We start from the raw sequence: 19,697 nt of genomic DNA on the forward strand, positions 1-19,697 counted from the left end.
ACGCCTAAAATATAACTAGTCAAATACCTCGGCCTAACAATTGCTACAGTGCTGACTGCCACGTGATGAGATGCTGAAGTTTGGTGATAGTGTGACTCAGTATAGGGAGCGGAGAGACCATGGGATCTGGGCACCGGTTCAGCCGGTTTTTAGTGGTGTGATGCTAGCTAAGGTGCCTACTCTCCTTGGAGTGTTCTATATTCTGAGATGATTGGACCAAATCTGAGGTTTAAAGGATATTGCCTGTAGTGGCCAAACAAAAACTCAGTGAATGTGGTGGCCAGGTACCCAGTGCCAGGGACTATAGCAAAGTGGAGAACGCAGGCTCAGTCTAACAGGGTCAGCTGTTACCTAGTTCTGACCATCTGTTGACACGAGGGAATATGAGTTCAGTGTTGATGGAGCTTCCAATTTATTAAAGAATTATAAATATAGATTTTTATGTGAAAGCTTCTGATTTTTAAATGTTTTGTAATTTGCATTTTTTTATTAAAAATACTGAAGGATCAACAAAACATGTTTCTCTGCCAAATGGGCTACCAATTTGCACTCTCTGGAGTGCATAGCATTGTAGGTTTGGGTAACATCTTGTAGAAAAGGGAGTTTAAGCCTGAAAATTTAAAAATCGGCAAGGGAGAAAGTATAGGAGGAGTTAGAGAAGAATCCACATTTGGGGATCAATTGGAGGAGCAGTTGGGGAACTGTCTGTGCTCCACAAGCCAGAAACCCAGGAGTCATCCATGACACAGCCCTCTCCCTCAACCCACCATTATCAAGACCTGTCAATTTCACCCTCTATCTCACTCATCTATCTACTTCTTTCCATCCCCACCACAGAAAGCATCATCTGCTGACTGGATTTGTGCAGTCATGTCTTAATTGCATCCTCTCTCCAATCCATTCATCTATTCTCCATATATTTGCCAAAGAGATCTTTTTCTGAACACACCTTGTCACACACGTGCCAGTGCACGTGTGCACACAGGCACAAGTGAAACAATAGCTTCCCATTGCCTTTGAACTAAGGACAGACCACCTAACGTGGTTGACCAGATCTGGCATGGTCTGGTCTTTATCTTCCTTTTCAGATTGTTTCAATCTCTCTACCCTTCATCCCTATCTTCTTTAAATATGTCACATATGCCATACTCCCTCCTGTCCCAGAACTTTTCACTGTGTCCTCTGCCAGGGACAGCATTCTCCTCAACCTCCTCCTTCTTTACCTTTATTCTACTCATTTTCAGGTCTTAGTCAATTTTCAGTTCCTCAAAGGACAAACCAGACTGGATTAAATCCTCCTATCAAGTGTTCTCATAGCACAGTGTTCCTCTCATTACAGCTCTTATCACGGCTATAGTTTGACATTTACATGTCGGGCTAGTTGCATAACATCTGTCTTTGCTGCTAGGCTTCAATGTAATATGAAGACAGAGACCATGACTGTCTCCCAAGCACTTAGCATAACGACTGGCAAAGGGGAGATGTTCAATAATTTTTGTAGAATGCTCAAATGAGATATAACCTATTAAAAGAAGAAGCAGAATTAGGAGAGCTATAAATGCTAGGGATCAGCAATCTTCCAGAGATGTAAAAAGAGACATTGAGAAGACTTGGGGTTTTGTGATGGGTAAGTGATGCAAACAGCAGCCAAGTTACCAGGTTGAGAAGTGAGAAGGTAGTGATGAAGAGAAGTCAACAATACAGGACAATCTTTGGGACATTTGTTGTTAGGAGAAAAAAAGAAAGGATAGAATATCAGTAGGGTTGAATATACTGCTTTTTTTTTTTTTTTTTTCAGGATGGGGAGAACTGTGAAGAATATCCAGGAAGTAAGCACCTTACCAAGCATCACACTGCTAGAAATGGACAAACCAGTGCTAAAAGCCACGTATCCTGACTGGCAGCTCAGTTCTTCCCACTATGCTGTGGCTCTGTCCTTCAGCATCCTAACATGTGACAGTTATCTACACAGCAACGATTAGGCTACAGTAGTTGGGCCAGTTGTCTCTTTTGTCTGACACCTTTTTGTGAGAGCTGGAAGAGAGAATGAGATAAGAGAAGATACCATAAAGAGCTATTTTGAAATGAAAAGGAAAGAATTTGAAGTAGTTTATGTCACATGCCTTAGATCTGTCCAAAAAGTATTAAGTGGTGCTATTGGCCGGTGACGAAGGTGTGATTACGTGCACTGGGCAATTCGACTGCGAGTCAACAACGCAAAGAAACAAACAATAAAAACAACCACAGGCTGGAACCAGGACAGAGGATGGGATAATTCAAATAGGATAAGAAAAGTCAGGGAGAACATTAAAACTAGAGTACCTCTCTTAAACAAAGAAATAGAAATAAACATGAGTAAAATGAGAGGGGAAAGGGTAAAAGAAAAAAAATCTGACTGTCTAGAACAAGGTCTTATGTGGAAGTGAAAGAAAGAACTTGAAAATGAGGTGAAAACAGGTTATAGAGGGCCTTGCCTATCAAACCAAAGAGTTGTAATGTGTATAGCCTTAATATAATATTCAGTATGACTGAGTCTCCATATAGATGTGTGTATATTTCCGTTGCATTGAAGAGCTTGTTATGATATTGTGAACAGTTACACACACACACACATACACACACACACAGGAAGTATGGGCAGGTGGCAGGCTTTCCACAGAGTATGTTTTTCCTTCCTTTCCATAACTCGCTCTTACACACTAGATTTTTCAAATGAGAGAGGGAAGCACAACTTTAGCTGCTCAGGGTATTGCAGACTGACAGTGGACCAGGCCAACCTGTTCTGGTCCCCACAAAAGACATATAATTAGCCAAAATTTGAAATCTTTTTCTGGTTTTCTATTTCAACTTCTGCCAAACTAGTTTAACCACTACCACAGTACCAGCAGGCATGCAGCCTCCTGAGCCAAAGTTACCCTGGAAGAGGTACCCAGACTGTCATCGGCCTGTAACCTGCTACAATGGCTGTTAAAGGGGAGGAATTGTTCCTTTAGTTCCTTCTGTCGGTTCCTTCGGTGCTTCCTCTGTCAGCTTCTTACGTCTTACTTTTTTACCGTTATTGTTTTCCCAGCTATTTGTTCTATCAGTTGATCATACAATGTGATGTTATTTTTCCTCAAGAGTAACTGTCTAAACATATCATGACCTTCAAGAATTACAAAATCTCTACAGTGCATTTATTTTAAAGGCTGTATTTTTCTGCATATACAAAGCCCTACTTACTGACATAACACCTTTCTTATAGCAGATATTTAATAAATTTTTATTAATTGTTTTGGTTAATTGTCATTATATCTAAAAAATAATATTAAAGTACATTTTAAGCTAATACCTACATAGCTTGCCATAATTATTAAGTATAAATAACAAATTCAAAGTGGATGAATGAAGGCGGACACAGTTAAATGAATACATAGCTTGCTACACAATCTTTCTAAGTGAGTATTTTCTAAAAAGTATCAGTGACAGTCTTGGCATTGAGATCATGGGTGATATTTCTTCTTAACATGTTTTTAAATATTCCAAATTTCCTCAATGGGATGGTGTTTCTTAAACTCATTCAGTGAGCATTTTCAAATAAACACAAAAGTCGAGAGCATAATATAATGGACTCCAACGAACCTATATTTCAGCTACACTTAAAATAAATATAACATCCAAGAAAAAGGAAGTAAAATATGATTGTTCCTTTGAGGAAACTTCTTAGGTATTGTGTTCGTTTTAAGAAGGCCATTGGAAAACTGGAAGCTGCGATTGTGATCCTTCAGAGCTTAGAATCAATTTTTTCTTCCTTAATGTCCCTGTAGTACCTTGTTTATTTCTCAAGTTTGCATCATTCTATCCTGTCTTACATCAGAATTAAATACAAATAACACTCAATAACCATCCTGTGGGGTGGACGCTATTCTAAGTCCTGGAGATTCAGAGATGTGCTAATGCCTGTCCTCCAGAGTCTCACAACCTGGTGATAGAGACAAATAAGGAAATAAATTATTACTACACAGGGTGCCGGGTGGTGTAACAGAGGGACCCAGAGGAGCACAGAGGGAATTCACCAATAAATGTGTACATGCCCAATCAAATTGTAGGCTTCCGGAGGACAAGGGCCATGTACTCCCCTGAGACAAGACTCTGGGTTTCTCACCTGGTATGGGTTCAGAAAATATTGTTTAACTATGTGTTGTTGAAGCGAAGGCACCCAGGCTGGTAAGCAGTCTGGAAAAAAAGGATTTTAACTAACTAGTCACGTTTCACCCAAAGGAGAGAAGACTGGAGAGGACATTATCCAACTATTTCAAGGATTGTCGTGTGGAGGAGGGAACAAACTTATCCTGTAACATTCCAGAGGCCAGAAACTTCAACCCATTCATCCTGGTTCTGATCTCCACGACGTTACAGAATAAGTTTCTTGCATGCAACATACCCTTAGCATTGCTGAATAAGGAAAAAGCACAGATGAAGCTAATTGAAATAAAGTGAACATTAGGGATAAGTTTAATTAGAGTTTTTCCAGTTACATGATGAACACATTCACATTTTGTGCTACTCACTGATTAATATCTCAGAACCTAATTAGAATTGCTAACTGCACTTATAGATCTATTTTATCCCCTTAAATTTAAAGACAATGGCTATTGCTATGGTCTGAATGTCTGCGTCCCCCTAAAATTCATATGCTGAAATCCTAATGCCCAATGTGACGGTATTAGGAGGCAGGGCCTTTGGGAGGTGATTAGTTCATGAGTGTGGAGCCTTCATGAATGGGATTAGTGTTTTTAGAAGGGGCCTTGAAGAGCTCCCCAACCCCTTCCGCCATGTGACGATACAACGAGAAGTCTGCAGCCTGGAAGAGGACCCTCACCCGGCCACGCTGGCACCCTGATCTCAGACTTCCAGCCTCCAGAACTGTGAGAAATAAATTTCTGCTGTTTATAATCCAGCCAGTCTGTGGTATTTTGTTACAGCGGCCTGAACGGACTAAGACAGATATGAAGCCCTTAACTGAAAATCAGAATTTTGTCTTTGAATATTCATTTCAACTCAGCTAATCTTAATCAGATCCCACTGAATTAGCTGGTTACTAAATTTCACCAATTCCCATTTTAGGAAAACAAAGCCTTTGAAGTCACCATTGGACATACGAATTGAGACTCAGATATCCTGACCAGAGTCCCCTGGAATCCCTGTGCCTCCAGTATCACACAGAGGGACACAGAAATGTCACGATCAACATGCCATCAGGATGGAAGAATATTTCGTATCACAGATATAAATATAAACTATGTTTCCTGTCTCAGCTAGCATTTTTCTCTGTCTCTTCAGGTTAAAAGGAGGCCTGGTGGACTCTTGAAGGCTGTACCCTTGAAAGGTAGGACACTGGTCCCACTGTCAGCTGGATGCCAGGGTACCGCCGCCTAAGGCCTCAGAACAAAGCAACGTGTGCCCTGTGTAAACTGGCTCCCTGGGCCGCGGATCCTAGTAACCTTGAAGGAGCCGACAACAACAACAACGCAGCTGCATCCCCAAATATTTATGGAAAAGTCCCTCATTCCACAGCTCCTCAATCCCTCTGGAAAATGCTTCCATTTGACTGCCTCAGCACTGAATCTCTTCAACAAAAGCGTCAGTCACTGTCAGATTTCCGGAGGTAAAATTGCTGTGTGGTGATCATGTTGGTTGGATGAAGATTGAATTGAGACGGCAGAACCCGTCTCAGTGACCTAGACTCCATTCACTTTCCACTATCCTAAGAGGAATTTCATGGGATTCTGTTCCTCCCCTTTGGATCCAGCTAGATTGCTGCTGCTGTACAGAAATGCGTAGGCCATTGCTTTAACGCTGCTACTTTAGATGCTGCTTATAATTCCTGTTAGTGAAAGGAACTATAGAACAATAATCAGTTAAAATTGCATGTGTATATGTGGTAGGATCTCGTAAAAATTTACACAGGAAAGACTGAGTCCTTTAATCTTTGAGTTTCGGAAAAGTAATGGCCTATTACCTAGAGTCCTTTGGAAGGTGATATAAACACAAAAGCTCTTTGTGGATTTAAAAACCACTGTCCAGCATGCTCAGGCTTGCGGAGCTAGACGTAAAGCCGGAACTGTGACAAGTGAGTTCAGGAAGCCATCTGCTCGTACCCAGTTCTACTTGGCAGTAATAGTTAGAAGAAGACCTTAGGAAGAGAAGAAGTGATCGTTCCTGTCTATGTATCTAACCTGCTTCCGCAGAAGAACATCACAGTAAACAGCTACTCTTCCACAAATGCCTTCCAACTACAGTCCTGCCCTCCCCAAATTCTGCTGCAAAAGGCCTAGCATACAAATCGTTGGTTAACAACCAGACAATCTTTATAGCTGTTCAAAGGGAGTTGAAATCATTTTGTATAGTGTTTTATTACATTTTTATCTGGAGAAACTTCACTACTCTTTTTTTTTTAACTGCAATTTTGAAAGAGGGATTTTCTTTATCCAGAACTATTATTTAAAGGCCGGCCTTCATTTACTGGCCCTTAAAAAGAACATTCACTGACTCCAACCATTTATTCAACCAAGAAATATTTCTTGATGATCCATCATGTGCCAGCAGCTTGCTCGACACTGAGGATACACGGATGAGCACGGTGGAAAGGGCTCCCGTCTTCAGGAATGTGGACATATACACTGCTAATCAAGCCATGCTGTGGTGGCATCCCACATAGAAAATGGAGGAAGATCGGCACAGATGTTAGCTCAGGGACACTCTTCCTCACACACACACACAAAATCCAGCAGACCAAACAACTGAATCTCCCAGAGTCTCTTCCTTTACCATCCCCTTAGAGTCATTGATAATTACCTCTTTCTTGCAGAAGATGACCAAAAATAAAGTTTTATTTAACCTTTTTTGGAACAAGTTGGGGAGCAGATAAACAGATAAATTAAAAATATGCTGTCATACATGAGCATTCTCATATTAACATCTCTTAAAGCCTTTAAAAGCTCATGTGAAGGGGCTGGCCCCATGGCCGAGTGGTTAAGTTTGTGCGCTCTGCTGCAGGCGGCCCAGTATTTCGTTGGTTTGAACCCTGGGTACTGACATGGCAATGGCACTGCTCATCAAACCACGCTGAGGCAGCATCCCACATGCCACAACTAGAAGGACCCACAATGAAGAATATACAATTATGTGCTGGGGGGCTTTGGGAAGAAAAAGGAAAAAAATAAAATCTTTAAAAAAAAAAAGCTCATGTGAGAAATAAACGTATTTCTTGCCTTTGGTATGATGTTCATGGAGGTGAAGCAGCAATTTCAAGGACTCGGTACTCTCAAACTCCTGAGAGTTCTGGAGGAAATCTTCGGCTTGGTCTATTTTAATGGCAAACTACAACAGAAATACAGGGGAAAGACAGTTGAAAAAATAAAAATCAATATGCCACTTTTAGTTATTTGTAGACGTTTTTCATAAATTAATGACCCAGCTGACTGTGTATGTGTTTGTGGGTTTGTGTGGTGATGTGTGTGTTTGCGTGCACTGGCTTAGGTTGTTTGTGTGATGGCGTGTGTTTGCATGTAGTCAAGTTACAGAGTGCCAAGGTAAGGACTTTCTGCTCATTCCTTTGTATTCCTTTCATACCTGCAAATATGTCATATATGCTAAAATAAACCAACTCATTTACTGTTCAAATGTCTGTTAAAATTTTCAACTAAAATTATTGCATCCTATGTAATTAATACAGCCACTTTCAATATTCTAAGGCAGTTTGTCACAGAATAATGAGAAATTTTTCTAAGAGAAACCAATAAATTTTGGCCAACAGGTAACCCACATAATTATAAGTAAATTTAACTTAAGAACCATTTAGAGAGAAGGATGAAATTTAGGGTCTTTTCCTCTATGGGCCCTAGAACTGAAAAATGCAAATTTCAGAATAATACATAGTCTAATCCCATTTCTACACTTGATCTTAGCCAGGAGGCCAAGAAGCAACGTCTAATCCCATTTCTTACACAAAACAAAAATATGTCTATTTGTACAGAAAGTGGTCTGAAAAGATACACACAAAGGGTTACAATTATGAGAAGGAACGGGATTAGGGATAGGTGAGGGGAGGTAAACTTTTAGCTTTTAAATGTATAATTTGTAATTTTGTTTGCATTTTTATCAATGACTTTATGGATTATTTATATAAATAAAAATGGCATTAGATGCAGCAAGAATGGAAAATTTGTCCTCTATTTCAAGAAAACAAGGAACAGCAATTTGACATCCTAAATGGTGAGCAATATGACTGGTCTCTCTTTTTGTGTTTCTCCATGGAGGAAGAATGAAGGGGAGATGGCTGAAGTGATGGTAAAATTCTCAGGAGAATAATCTTAGAAACAAATTTTAGAAGAGGGCAAAACGTATTTGGTTATGCCAGTACAGTATATCCATAGTGAGAGACAAATAGCAGTTTGTTTTAGCACTAAGTTTCAAAGGTAATTATGGCAGTTTATAAGGACATTTTATCAACATGTTCAGCTTTAGATCAGGCATAGAATAAACTCATAAAGGCAAGGTATCAGTGAGACAGACACAAAAGCCTATCACAGTGCTTGTCTTCTTTCTCAAGTTTTCTCCAGACTATCATCTTTAAATTTGGGCATTTTTAATATTTTTCTGTATCTACTTGGTTAACACAATCTACCATATTTTGATTATGACAATAGCCACATAAATCCAGTTACAAATAGCATGGAATTATAGGAGAGAGACTGATGAGCATGTCCCCTTTGGAAATGCAGAGACGGCCTCCCCCATCCTGTTAGAAAAACTGGATGGACGCAAGCCACTGTCAGTTAGGGACAGTGTTCCTAAACTGTAGCACAGTGTTGAGAAGAGAACAACCTATCTAATGGCTAAGTCTGTGAGCCTGAAACCATATTGTAATACTACCAACCACGCAGAAGAAGTCATTTTGTATTTCTAAAGAACTCCCTCACGCACATAGCTCAATAACGGGATCCTAGCCACACGTCATTTACAACTCTAATTCATTCCATGTCTAGTAAATAATTTTAAGGACATTCCTTAAAGAGAAACTTCAAAGAGAGGGGGGGAAAAACCTCGTAGGTGATTTGATTTTTCCCTTGTAGAATATTATGAAAAGTTTTAGTTATTGTATAACTTAAATCTATATTTCAACTTATTTGAAATTTTAAAAAAACAAACCAACAGATAATCCTTTACTCAGAAAAAGCTTCCCTAAAGTTTTAACTTTTATCTCATGGGTATTTTCCTTTGCTTACTTTTCTTCTTTCTGCAGCTTGTGTAGGATAAAAGCGGCACCAGGAGGACACTTTCCAAAGACCCTATTCTTAATTTCACCCTCACCTTTTTTTTTAAATCACTAAAGTAAATTGCTTTGGCAAACACAAGGGGCAGGGAAGCTTACATAAGAGTTTGCCTTCAGCTTAGCATGAAGTGGTCCACGGAATTGGAAGCAGAATAATACAAAGAACAATTTGTCTTTTCACTAAGAATCAGAGTGCTATGTTGAGTTAAGCTGACTTAGTATTTCCTTTGATTTCATGTAATACATGGCAGTAATTTCTCATCATACAGAAAATCAGCTAGCATTAACGCTACTACTCAGTGAGAGACAAATATTGGGCCTGATGTCTGAAAAAAGATAATTTCCTGTGCTCAAACTAGCTGAATTTTAAGGGAAGTTGACACTCATATCCCACATATTAGGATGAAATGAATCAGATGTATCTATAAGTCGACCCCTGTAGATATATTTCACCTGGTTTATTTCTTTTCCAGAAAGAAAATTGTGCATGGAACTCTTTCCCAAGAGGATCTGTAAAATGAATTGTGAGCTGCACTTCAGTGTCCCTTGTAGAAAACAAACCTTGAAAGTTACAATAAGGTTTTTGCTCCTTCCTTTACTTTTAAACGAGTTCATGATGCATGAGATTGTCTACCTCAATTTTTGTGTTGTATTACTAATCTCCTCTCCTTCATTATTTTGGATTTAAGTCCTGAATTTTCAGTTTGGAAATGTCATGTTTTTCAAAGCTAGTGCTTTATCATAATGAAGCAGGGCTCTCACATCAAAATGAATGTACCGCCACTTGACAGAGAAGTTAAAAGCGAAATTTCCAATAACTGTCTTACACCAAATATAACACCTCTTTTGATAACGTTCTTTGAGTCTCACATTTTGAAATTGGGAACCTCAAAAAAATCACAGAATTCAAGAAAAAATCATAGGGAGAAATGACCTTCTTAGGCCCAGAACTTTTTCCTTCCCTTATATTTTAATGAGTTCTAACTAAGGAATCTCAACCGTATGCCTTAGAAAGTACTCTCTAATGTTATGCTTACAAGTCAAACATTCTATGGAATATTCTGCAATTGCCTTTTCATAAGCAGCAGAAGAAATTCTATCCTCCAATTTTTAGTCAACAAGAATACTTTAGACCAACATTTCCTAATAATCCTATAATCAGGGATAATTGTTTAATTTTGTAACTGTATTACTATCTTCTAAAGAGGGAAATAAATCATAATGACTTATGGGTAAGAGTTCCCATTTTCACTTAATATTTTACTTAATTTTAATTAAGTGTACTTAGTTTTTGTTTGAAAGGCTACATTTAAAATACTAATAATTTTATTTTTTGACAATCAAAAATTAAATGTATTGTATATATCTTGGTTATTCTGCCATATTTTTTAACTGATTGCAATGACTATTTGTGGAAATAAAACATTTTCAGGAGTGCTAATCATTTGCTCTGATGTGGAGGAGGGAGAAATTTTTTTCAACACAAACCTCCAAGGCATTTTCAAAAAATTCAGAGGTCAACCTGAGGAGCTGCCTTCTTTTCTCAAGCATGGAGACCAGGGCTGCCCATGCTTCCCCCAGGGTGTTGGCCATGGCATCGTACACCTGACTCTGATCCTTGTTCTCTTCAGCTGTCTTGTCTGCTTCCTCCAAGAGGTCCCATACCTGATCTTCCAAAGCCTGAGTCCAGGAAAGAAAGGGCATAAGGCAGAATGTCACTCAGCGTGAGAACACAAGATCACATTTTAAACGTTTGGATATTTGAATTTTATGTGGTCTAGGAATGTCTAGAAGACACTTTATAAACACAAAGTGCTATGTAGGCAGGCCAATCAAGCAGGCAAGAGGGTGCAGTGGAGATCGTGGTCAACTAGGGAGCAAGGCCAGGTGAAAGGCACACACGTTTAAACATTGTTCAGACACTGTAGAGATTTATTCCCAAGAATATAGAATATTATGCTGACCTCACATTTCAAACAAAATAAAACTAATTAGTACACATCCAGAGGGAGTGATCAAGAGAAAAATTGTGAGAAATGAACCCAGCAAAACTTACAGTTTATTCTAAATAATTGTTATGGTGGATATGCTCGTGAAGCTTGATGTAAATGTTAAGAATAAGTTCTTGAAAGAGAATATTCATAATGTAAAAATGAAGACATCTGTAACTAATGTTACAGATTGTCTGAACAGAATGCAGAAGATGAAGGGGAGCACGTGCTCAGGTAACTCTGTCAGTGGGGTTAGGACGAGGCTCCCACACATTCTGTTTCATTCTCGACGTTGGCACCAAAATAAACGCACAACTTTAAAAAATATAATAGACTAAAAATAACATGAATAAATTATAAAAATCACAGAAAAGGGGACTAAAATGTGATAAAGCCAAATACAAAAAGAAAACAAAAGAAAGAAGAGCACATTTATTAGGATACACACAAAAAACAAAACACGATGGTAGCAATACGATTGACTATCAGTTAAGACAAAAAAAGTGGATGAATTAACTTCTTCAATTAAAAGACAAACATTATCAGATTAAGGTTTTTAAAAATTCAACTAATTTATGTTTGCCAGAGTCACCCCTAAACTAAAAGGATATGATTTTTGAAAATAAAGAGACGAGATATACCAGGCAAAGACATATACAAAGAAAGGAAGACTAGCAATATTAATCTCAGATGAATTCAAAATCAAAACAAAAATCATTCAGATTAAAAAATGGTATTTTATATTAATAAATAGTACAATACACAGTAAAGATAAGGTACTCACAAACCTTTACATTTGTACCACTGAAATATTTAAAGTAGATAAACCCAGTCAGACGACAACGCAATAAAAGTAAAAATAATGACAAAAGCCCAGAAAATAAAACAAATTTCTTAGAAAATTTAAGAAAACACTTTAAAGAATAATGCTTGAGGTCCAGCCTGTTGGCGTAGCAGTTAAGTTTGCGTGCTCCACTTTGGCAGCCTTGGGTTCGTGAGTTTGGATCCTGGGTGCAGACCTACACACCACTCATCAAGCTATGCTGTGGTAGCATCCCACAGACAAAATAGGAGAAGACTGGCATGGATGTTAGCTCAGGGACAATCTTCTTCAAGCAAAAAGAGGAAGATTGGCAACAGATGTTAGCCCAGGGCCAATCTTCCTTACACAAATAATAGTAATAATAATAATAATGTTTGGATTAAATAGAGAATTATAACTGCAATCACAGATTGCTTTTAAAAAAGATAAAAATGAGGCTACTATGTTTGAAAACAAGATAATCTTACAGCTGATTTTATGCTCAGATACAATTCATAGCATTAGACAATTTTGTTTTTAAAAAAGAGGAAAATTAATTAAACATTCAAGTCTAAATTATACAAAAAATAATAAAATTAAACAAAAATTAAAGATTAACTGATTAGATACAAAATGAGAAACTAACAAAATAGAAAATACATAAGAATTTATTTTTTAAAAAGTTGGTTCATTGAAAAGCCAAATGAAAGATAAAAATATCTGACAGATGTCAATGAAAATAACAAAATAGATACCTCCAATAGTTCATCCCTTTATAGAAACACCAAAAAAGCAAGTAAAACTGTCTTAACATTGTGAAAACTCTGGAAAATAATCAAAGGTTTATAGCAATCAAGAAAGCAAAGCAAGAAAAAGCCAACCTAAAAATGGTAGGAAAGAACTGTTTTCGCTTGCCCTTGTCCATCTGCTCCTGGTTCATCAGAAACCACCAGTGTGGATAAAAAATAAGACCCAACTATATATTGTCTACAAGAAACCCCCTTTAAATATAAAGGCATAGATAGATTAATATAAATGGATGGAGAAAGATATATTATGCTAAACTAATATAAAGAGAACTGGAGTAGCTATATTAATTACAGACAGAGTATATTTCAGAGCAAGGAATATTATGAGGGATTAAGATGGGCATTCCATAATGATAAAGGGGTCAATCTCCAAGAAGACATAATAATCCTAAACATGTAAGCACCTAACAACTGAGCATCAAAATATGTGAGGCAAAAACTAATAGAACTGCAATAACAGACCAATCTACTATTATAGTTAGAGACTTCAACACTTCTCTATCAGTAATCGACATATGCAGCGGGCAGAAAATTATTAAGATATAATTGAACTGAACAGCACCATCAATCAACTGGATATAATTGACATGCATAGACTACTACATCCTGCAACAGCAGAATACACATTCTTCTCAAGCTTCATATATATATATATATGAAAAAAGATTTAAAATCAAACTCTGAGCTTCTACCCTAGGAAATGAGAGAAAGAAGAGTAAATTAAATATAAAGTAGGCAGAAGACACGAAGTAATAAAAATTAGAGGAGAAATCAATGAAATGAAAACAATAATCAATGAAATCAAAAACAGGTTCTAAGATCAATAAAATTGATAAACCTCTAGCCAAGCTAATCAAGAATAAAAGAGAGAAGAAACACATTACGAACATCAAAATTGAAAGAGGGACCATAGCTACTGATCACATGGATAATAAAAGGATAATAAAAGAATATTATAAACAACTCTATGGTTACAACTTTGATAACTTAGATGAAATTGACAAATTCCTTGAAAGACATAATCTATCAAAACTCACAAAAGGAGGAATAGGTAACCTGAATAGGTCTATGTCTATCAAGTAAATTGAATCACTGATTAATAACCTCCCAAGCAAGAAAGCACTAGGGCGAGATGGTTTCACTGGTGAGTTTTACTAAACATTTAAAGAAGAAATGACACCAGAACTAATAAACAAATTCAGCCTAGTTTCAGCGTACAAAAACCACAACTATACAATATTTAGAAGAAAACATAGGAGTAAATCTTCATCACCTTAAATTTAGCAATAGTTTTTTAGATATGACACTAGAAGTATAAGCAACAAGAACAAAAAATGGAGAAATTGGACTTCATCAAAATTAAGAACTTTTGTCATCAAAGGACTTTGTTAAAGAAATGACACGAAAATGTATAGAATGGAAGAAAATATTTACAAATCATACATCTGATAAGGGTCTAGTATACAGAATATATAAAGAACTCTTCCAACTTAATAAAAAGGCAAACAACACAACTATAAAATAGGCAAAGGACTTCAAAAAACATTTCTCCAAAGAAGATATGCAAATGACAAACAAGTGCGTGAAAAGATGCTGAACATCATTAGTCATTAGAGAAACGCAAATCAAAACCACAATGAGATACCACTTCACACCCACTAGGATGGCTATATATGTTTTTAAAAATGGAAAATAACGAGTGCTGGCAAGAATGTAGAGAAATTGGAGTCCTCATACACTGCTGGTGGGAATGTAGAATGGTTCAGCTGCAGTAGAAAACATGTTGGCATTTCTTCATAGAATTACCACATGACCCAGCAATTACACCCCTAGGAATATATCCAAGGGAAGTAAAAATATATGTCCACATAAAAACATGTACATGAGTGTCATAGCAGCACTATTCACAACAGTCAAAAGGTAGAAACAGCCCGTGTCCATCAACTGATGGATGGATGAACAAAATGTGCTACATCTATACAACGGGATATTATTAGCCATAAAACGGGATGAAATACTGAAACATCCTACAACATGGGTGGACCTCTAAAACATTATGCTAAGTGAGAGAAGTCAGATACAAATGCACATAATGTATGATTCCACTTGTATGAAATATCCAGAATAAGTAAATCCACAGAGACAGAAAGCAGACTGGTGGTTGCCAGAGGCTGGGAAGAGGGGGAATAGGGAACGACTGCTTAATGGGTCCAGGGTCTTCTTTTTTTTTGTTTTTTTTTGTTTTTTATCTTTTTTTGGAGGAAGATTAGCCCTCAGCTAACTACTGCCAGTCCTCCTCTTTTTGCTGAGGAAGCCTGACTCTGAGCTAACATCCGTGCCCATCTTCCTCTAGTTTATACGTGGGACGCCTACCACAGCATGGACGCCAAGCAGTGCCATGTCCGCACCCGGGATCCGAACCAGCGAACCCCGGGCCGCCGAGAAGCGGAACGTGCGAACTTAACCGCTGCGCCACCGGGTCAGCCCCTCCAGGGTCTTCTTTTGACGAGATGTGTTGGAAATGTTTTGGAACCAGACAGAGGTGGTGGTTGCACAGCACCTCTGAATTGTACACTTTTAAATGGTTAGTTTTATGTTATATGAATTTCACCTCAATAAGAAAAATTCTTAAAAACTTCTAATGCATTTAAAAAGGAGCAAAATGATATACAAATAACAAAATATATAAGATTGAGATTAAGAGGCTGTAAATGAATATAGCAAGTTTTGGGTTTTCTTTAAAAGAAATATTTCTGTTAATAAATTTTAAAACTGGGATAAAAATGGAAAATTCCTTAAAAATGTGTTAACAAAATTGTCCTAAGAAAAGCTTATCATTATCTTCCTCATCATCACTATCATTACTACCCTCGTCACAGTGTATATTGGATAATTTCTCAAGAAAATATGTCCCCAAAGGTACCAATCCTGGAGAGTTTTCACTTTCTTAATTTTTTTATCTTGCTTCATTTTAAGACAAATATCAGCAACCTTCAGGAAACAGAAACAGACATATTACGCTGCTTAACCTACTTCAAACATTAAAAAAAGAATCATTCTAATTCATTTAAAAATACTAGCATGTTTCAGATATCAAAACTTAAGACAGTACCAAAAATTATAGTCCAATGTTATTTATGATTATATTATTCTAAATAAAATATAATCAGATTAAATACCACAGTATATTAAAGTATAATACACATACAACCATATGGATTTTCAAAACTCAGCAAGCTGTACACTTAAAAAAGAGTGAATTTTACTGTATGTAAATTCCATCTCAATAAAATCAACTTAAAAAAAAATACCACCACCAAGTACGGTTTAGTCTCAAAGAGCAAGGTTGGTTTAATATTAGCAAATTAAGTTAGTAATTTAATACCTTAACAGATTTAAGAAAACTTACAGACACCGAAAAGATCTTGGGAAAAATTCATCATTCATTTCTGATTAAAATTTATCTCAAGAGAAAAAACGGCTATTTTCTTAATGAAAAAGAACAGTTATTTGACAACAAGAGCAAGCATCTTCCTAACTGGTCAAAATTAGAATCTGTCAAGAATCCATTCCCCTCATTAAACATTGCTTTGGAATGGTCAGACCATGTGATAAGCTAAGAAAAAGGGTGATATGATTGCCTAGCTAGTGTTCCCAAGAAAATCAACTAAAAAATTAAATAACTAATTTTAAAGTTCAATAAGTAATCTAATTATAAGATAACTAAGAATCGGTAAGAATCTGTGAAGATTTTTTAGTAATTTAAAATCAGCTTTATTGAACTTATAGTTTGCTTGTAACAAAATGTACCCATTTCATGTACTGCTCACAGAATTTTGACTCATGTATACGTCTAAGGAACATCACCATGGTAAGATACAGAGAGAACAGTTCCAACACCCCGAAAGTTGACGTGTAGCCCTTCCCAGTCAACCCTGCCCACTTCATGCCACAGGGTGCCACCGATCTGCCCTCTGTCACCTTAGGTTCCAGTTGCCTTTTCTGGAGTTTCACAGAAATGATATTGCACAGTATGTAATCTTTTGTGTCTGGCTTCTTTCATTCAGGATGAGGTTTTTGAGATCCACCCATGCTCTTGCATGTATCCTTTTTATCATGGAGTAATATTCCACTGAAAAAATATATCACAATTTGTTTATCTAGATAAATGTTGACATTTGAGTGTTTCCAATTTCTGGCTACGATGTCTAAACGTGCACTGAGTTTTTCTTGATATTTACCTGGGTGTTTTCTAACGAGTTTTACTTTCTTATTTACACCTTCTTGTATACTTTGAATTTTTTTTTTTGCTTGACGATGATTAGCCCTGAGCTTACATCTGTGCTAATCTTTCTCCACTTTATATGTGGGTCGCATGGCTGATGAATGGTGCAGGTCCATGCTTGGGATCTGAACCCATGAAGCCAGAACCGCTGAAGAGGAGTGCTCCAAACTTAACCACTATGCCACAGGGCTGGCCCCTGTTTTGAATTTTTTAATAATGAGAATATGTTATTTCTATCATTGGGGAAAATGTCCTGTTCATTTTTGCAATTACATAAAATAGAACCATTCTGAAAACAAAACCTGCCATTGCCATACCGGAACAGGGGACCTGAGTTATCTCCAATTAGAATTCTAGGACAGTTCTTTCCTTCCTTACACTTTCAAATTATATCCTAAGACATATTAAACCATTTATTTGTATTGTTATTCCCAATTGTTTGCTGTTTCTCCCTGTAAAAGGATTACAGTCTCCTGCCTCCTGGCATCAAACTTGTCCATGTGACTTTTTCAGACTAATGACAGGAGTTTTGTGTGCTACTCCTGAGCAGAAGTTTTAAGAACCAGTGAAAGACCCCATCATTTTTCTCTTCATAGAAGGGAATGCTCCTTCAGCCTGAATCCTATAATAAAGAAGACATGCAAAATGGAACTGCAATTGCCATGAAGCCAACATGAAATGTGAGGAAGAAGGAAAATCTGTCACTGTGAGCCACTGCCATTGGGGGTTGTTCATTACCCTCGCCTGGTCAGATAAATTCACAAATGTAAACTCATTTGTTGTGCAGTATATATCCAAGGTTCTCTCATGCTTAATAAAGAAGGAAAATAAAATTCATAATGCAACAAAACAAAAAATCTTGCCTGATAATTTCATAGCTAACTCAAGAAAGTCTCAGGCAGAGTGGGTGGAACACACCAATGAGCTCTTCAGAGACATCCACGAAACATGAGCAGCTCTGTTCTCTTTGGTGTTTAGGTTAAACCACACAAATGTTTGTCTAAATTGCCAGGAGAGTTAGAGCAATCATGCATAATTTCTTCTCTAGATATTCAAGAGCATAATATCTGGGCACTTCCTTCTCATGTGACACGTTTTAGATTATCTTGAAGGCTGGTTAATTTTGTATATGTGTGTGTCTTCATTTTATGCTTTTTGTCGTTGCAATGAAACACCTTGGCCTTGATTTCTACTTATAATGGGTGTTATCTCAAGAATATATAAGGAGAAGAAAACTATTATACTAGGAGTTTTAAATTCTAAGACGTCTCATTCGTATGACAAAGACCGTAACAAGAATTGAAAGCAGGAAACGTGATAATTCCACAGCAGAGATGCAGGGCAGATCAGAAATATCAGGCAGTGGATTTATTCTAGAGCAAAGCAAGTGAACACAACTTTCAGTGATATTTCTCGGGTTTGACATGAAGGTGATAAGAGAAGTCTGAAAGTTGGCTATTTCTATACCTAATAGGGTCGTCTGCAGAAGTGTTTTCAGTCTTGTTAAACACATAAATAGTTCCTCTTAACACTACTCTTTTCCCACTGAAGTGAGACTTTACAAATCAGCAAAGCAGAGGTTTTGGGGATAAGCTGCTTGAAGGACTACCAACATTTCCTTAGGACTCTCCCATGACCTCCGGTGTGAACCACAAAAATGTTCTACTCACTGCAATCCCAAGGCCAGAACATTCTCGCAGAACCCTCCGGGTTTAATTTGGTACAAGCTGCACTTGGGACTTTCTCCAAGAAAGCCAACAGACATTTTGCTTTGAGGATTGGCAGAAAACTATCTGCTGCACATTCTCTTGGAATGTAGGTCACTCTTGGGGTGCTGGGATCAGAGGCCACGTACGGTTCCAAGCTCCCCAGGGCCTATCAAACACCGCCTGAAATACTGAAGGAGAGAGGGGCTCAAAGAGAGTGAACCAGGCAGGATTCAGGGAACAGGGAGATTTCTCAGCCAACCCAAAATCTCAGGATAATGATTAGTTGAAGTATATTTCTGTGAGACTCCTAAAATGGAGCATGATCTGAACCCAAAGCCAAAATTCGCCATCCGGGTGTTTGATGAATAGCCTGTATACTTCTGCCTCAGCCTTGGTAAAGGTGTCAGGAAGGCTGCCTGGTTCTTTTAGTGCTCTCTACCTTTCTATGGTTGCCCATGTACCACGTCACCCTGCTGGCCAGGCCTTCCCTTCTGGATCTGGTGTTTACTCATATGCTGCCAACACTCAGGAAGTATTGTTCTACTTTAATGCCCATTGCTAGGCCGCCATGGAAACCACCTCTTTCTTCTCTCTTCTCCTCAAGGAGCAGAGTATATCAGTTAGGGAGCCTGAAACACAAATGCAAATAATGGACTAATGGAGAGGGCTAATGTACTATGCATGCTAATAGTAATGATTTCAAGTCTGTAAAAGAGACACAGGAGCCCTAAGTTCTATCTTAGTCGTATTTATAGCTCCAGCACCTATCAGCAGTTCTCAACTAG

At 37.6% G+C, this 19,697-nt stretch overlaps 1 protein-coding gene across 2 annotated transcripts in view; it reads right to left on the reverse strand.

Annotated features, from left to right (window-relative positions):
- CCDC141 (coiled-coil domain containing 141) overlaps positions 1–19,697 on the reverse strand; it is a 182,649-nt gene that overhangs the window by 118,249 nt on the left and 44,703 nt on the right. For both annotated transcript variants that reach the window (XM_046658984.1, XM_046658983.1), the window contains 2 exons: positions 10,805–10,996; positions 7,254–7,362 (listed from right to left, as the gene is read on the reverse strand). In XM_046658984.1, the coding sequence (XP_046514940.1) occupies positions 7,254–7,362; positions 10,805–10,996 (301 nt within the window). The remainder of the gene's footprint in view (positions 1–7,253; positions 7,363–10,804; positions 10,997–19,697) is intronic.

This window comes from Equus quagga, chromosome 4, assembly GCF_021613505.1.
Source record: "Equus quagga isolate Etosha38 chromosome 4, UCLA_HA_Equagga_1.0, whole genome shotgun sequence".
In the NCBI taxonomy this organism is placed as follows: Eukaryota; Metazoa; Chordata; class Mammalia; order Perissodactyla; family Equidae; genus Equus; species Equus quagga.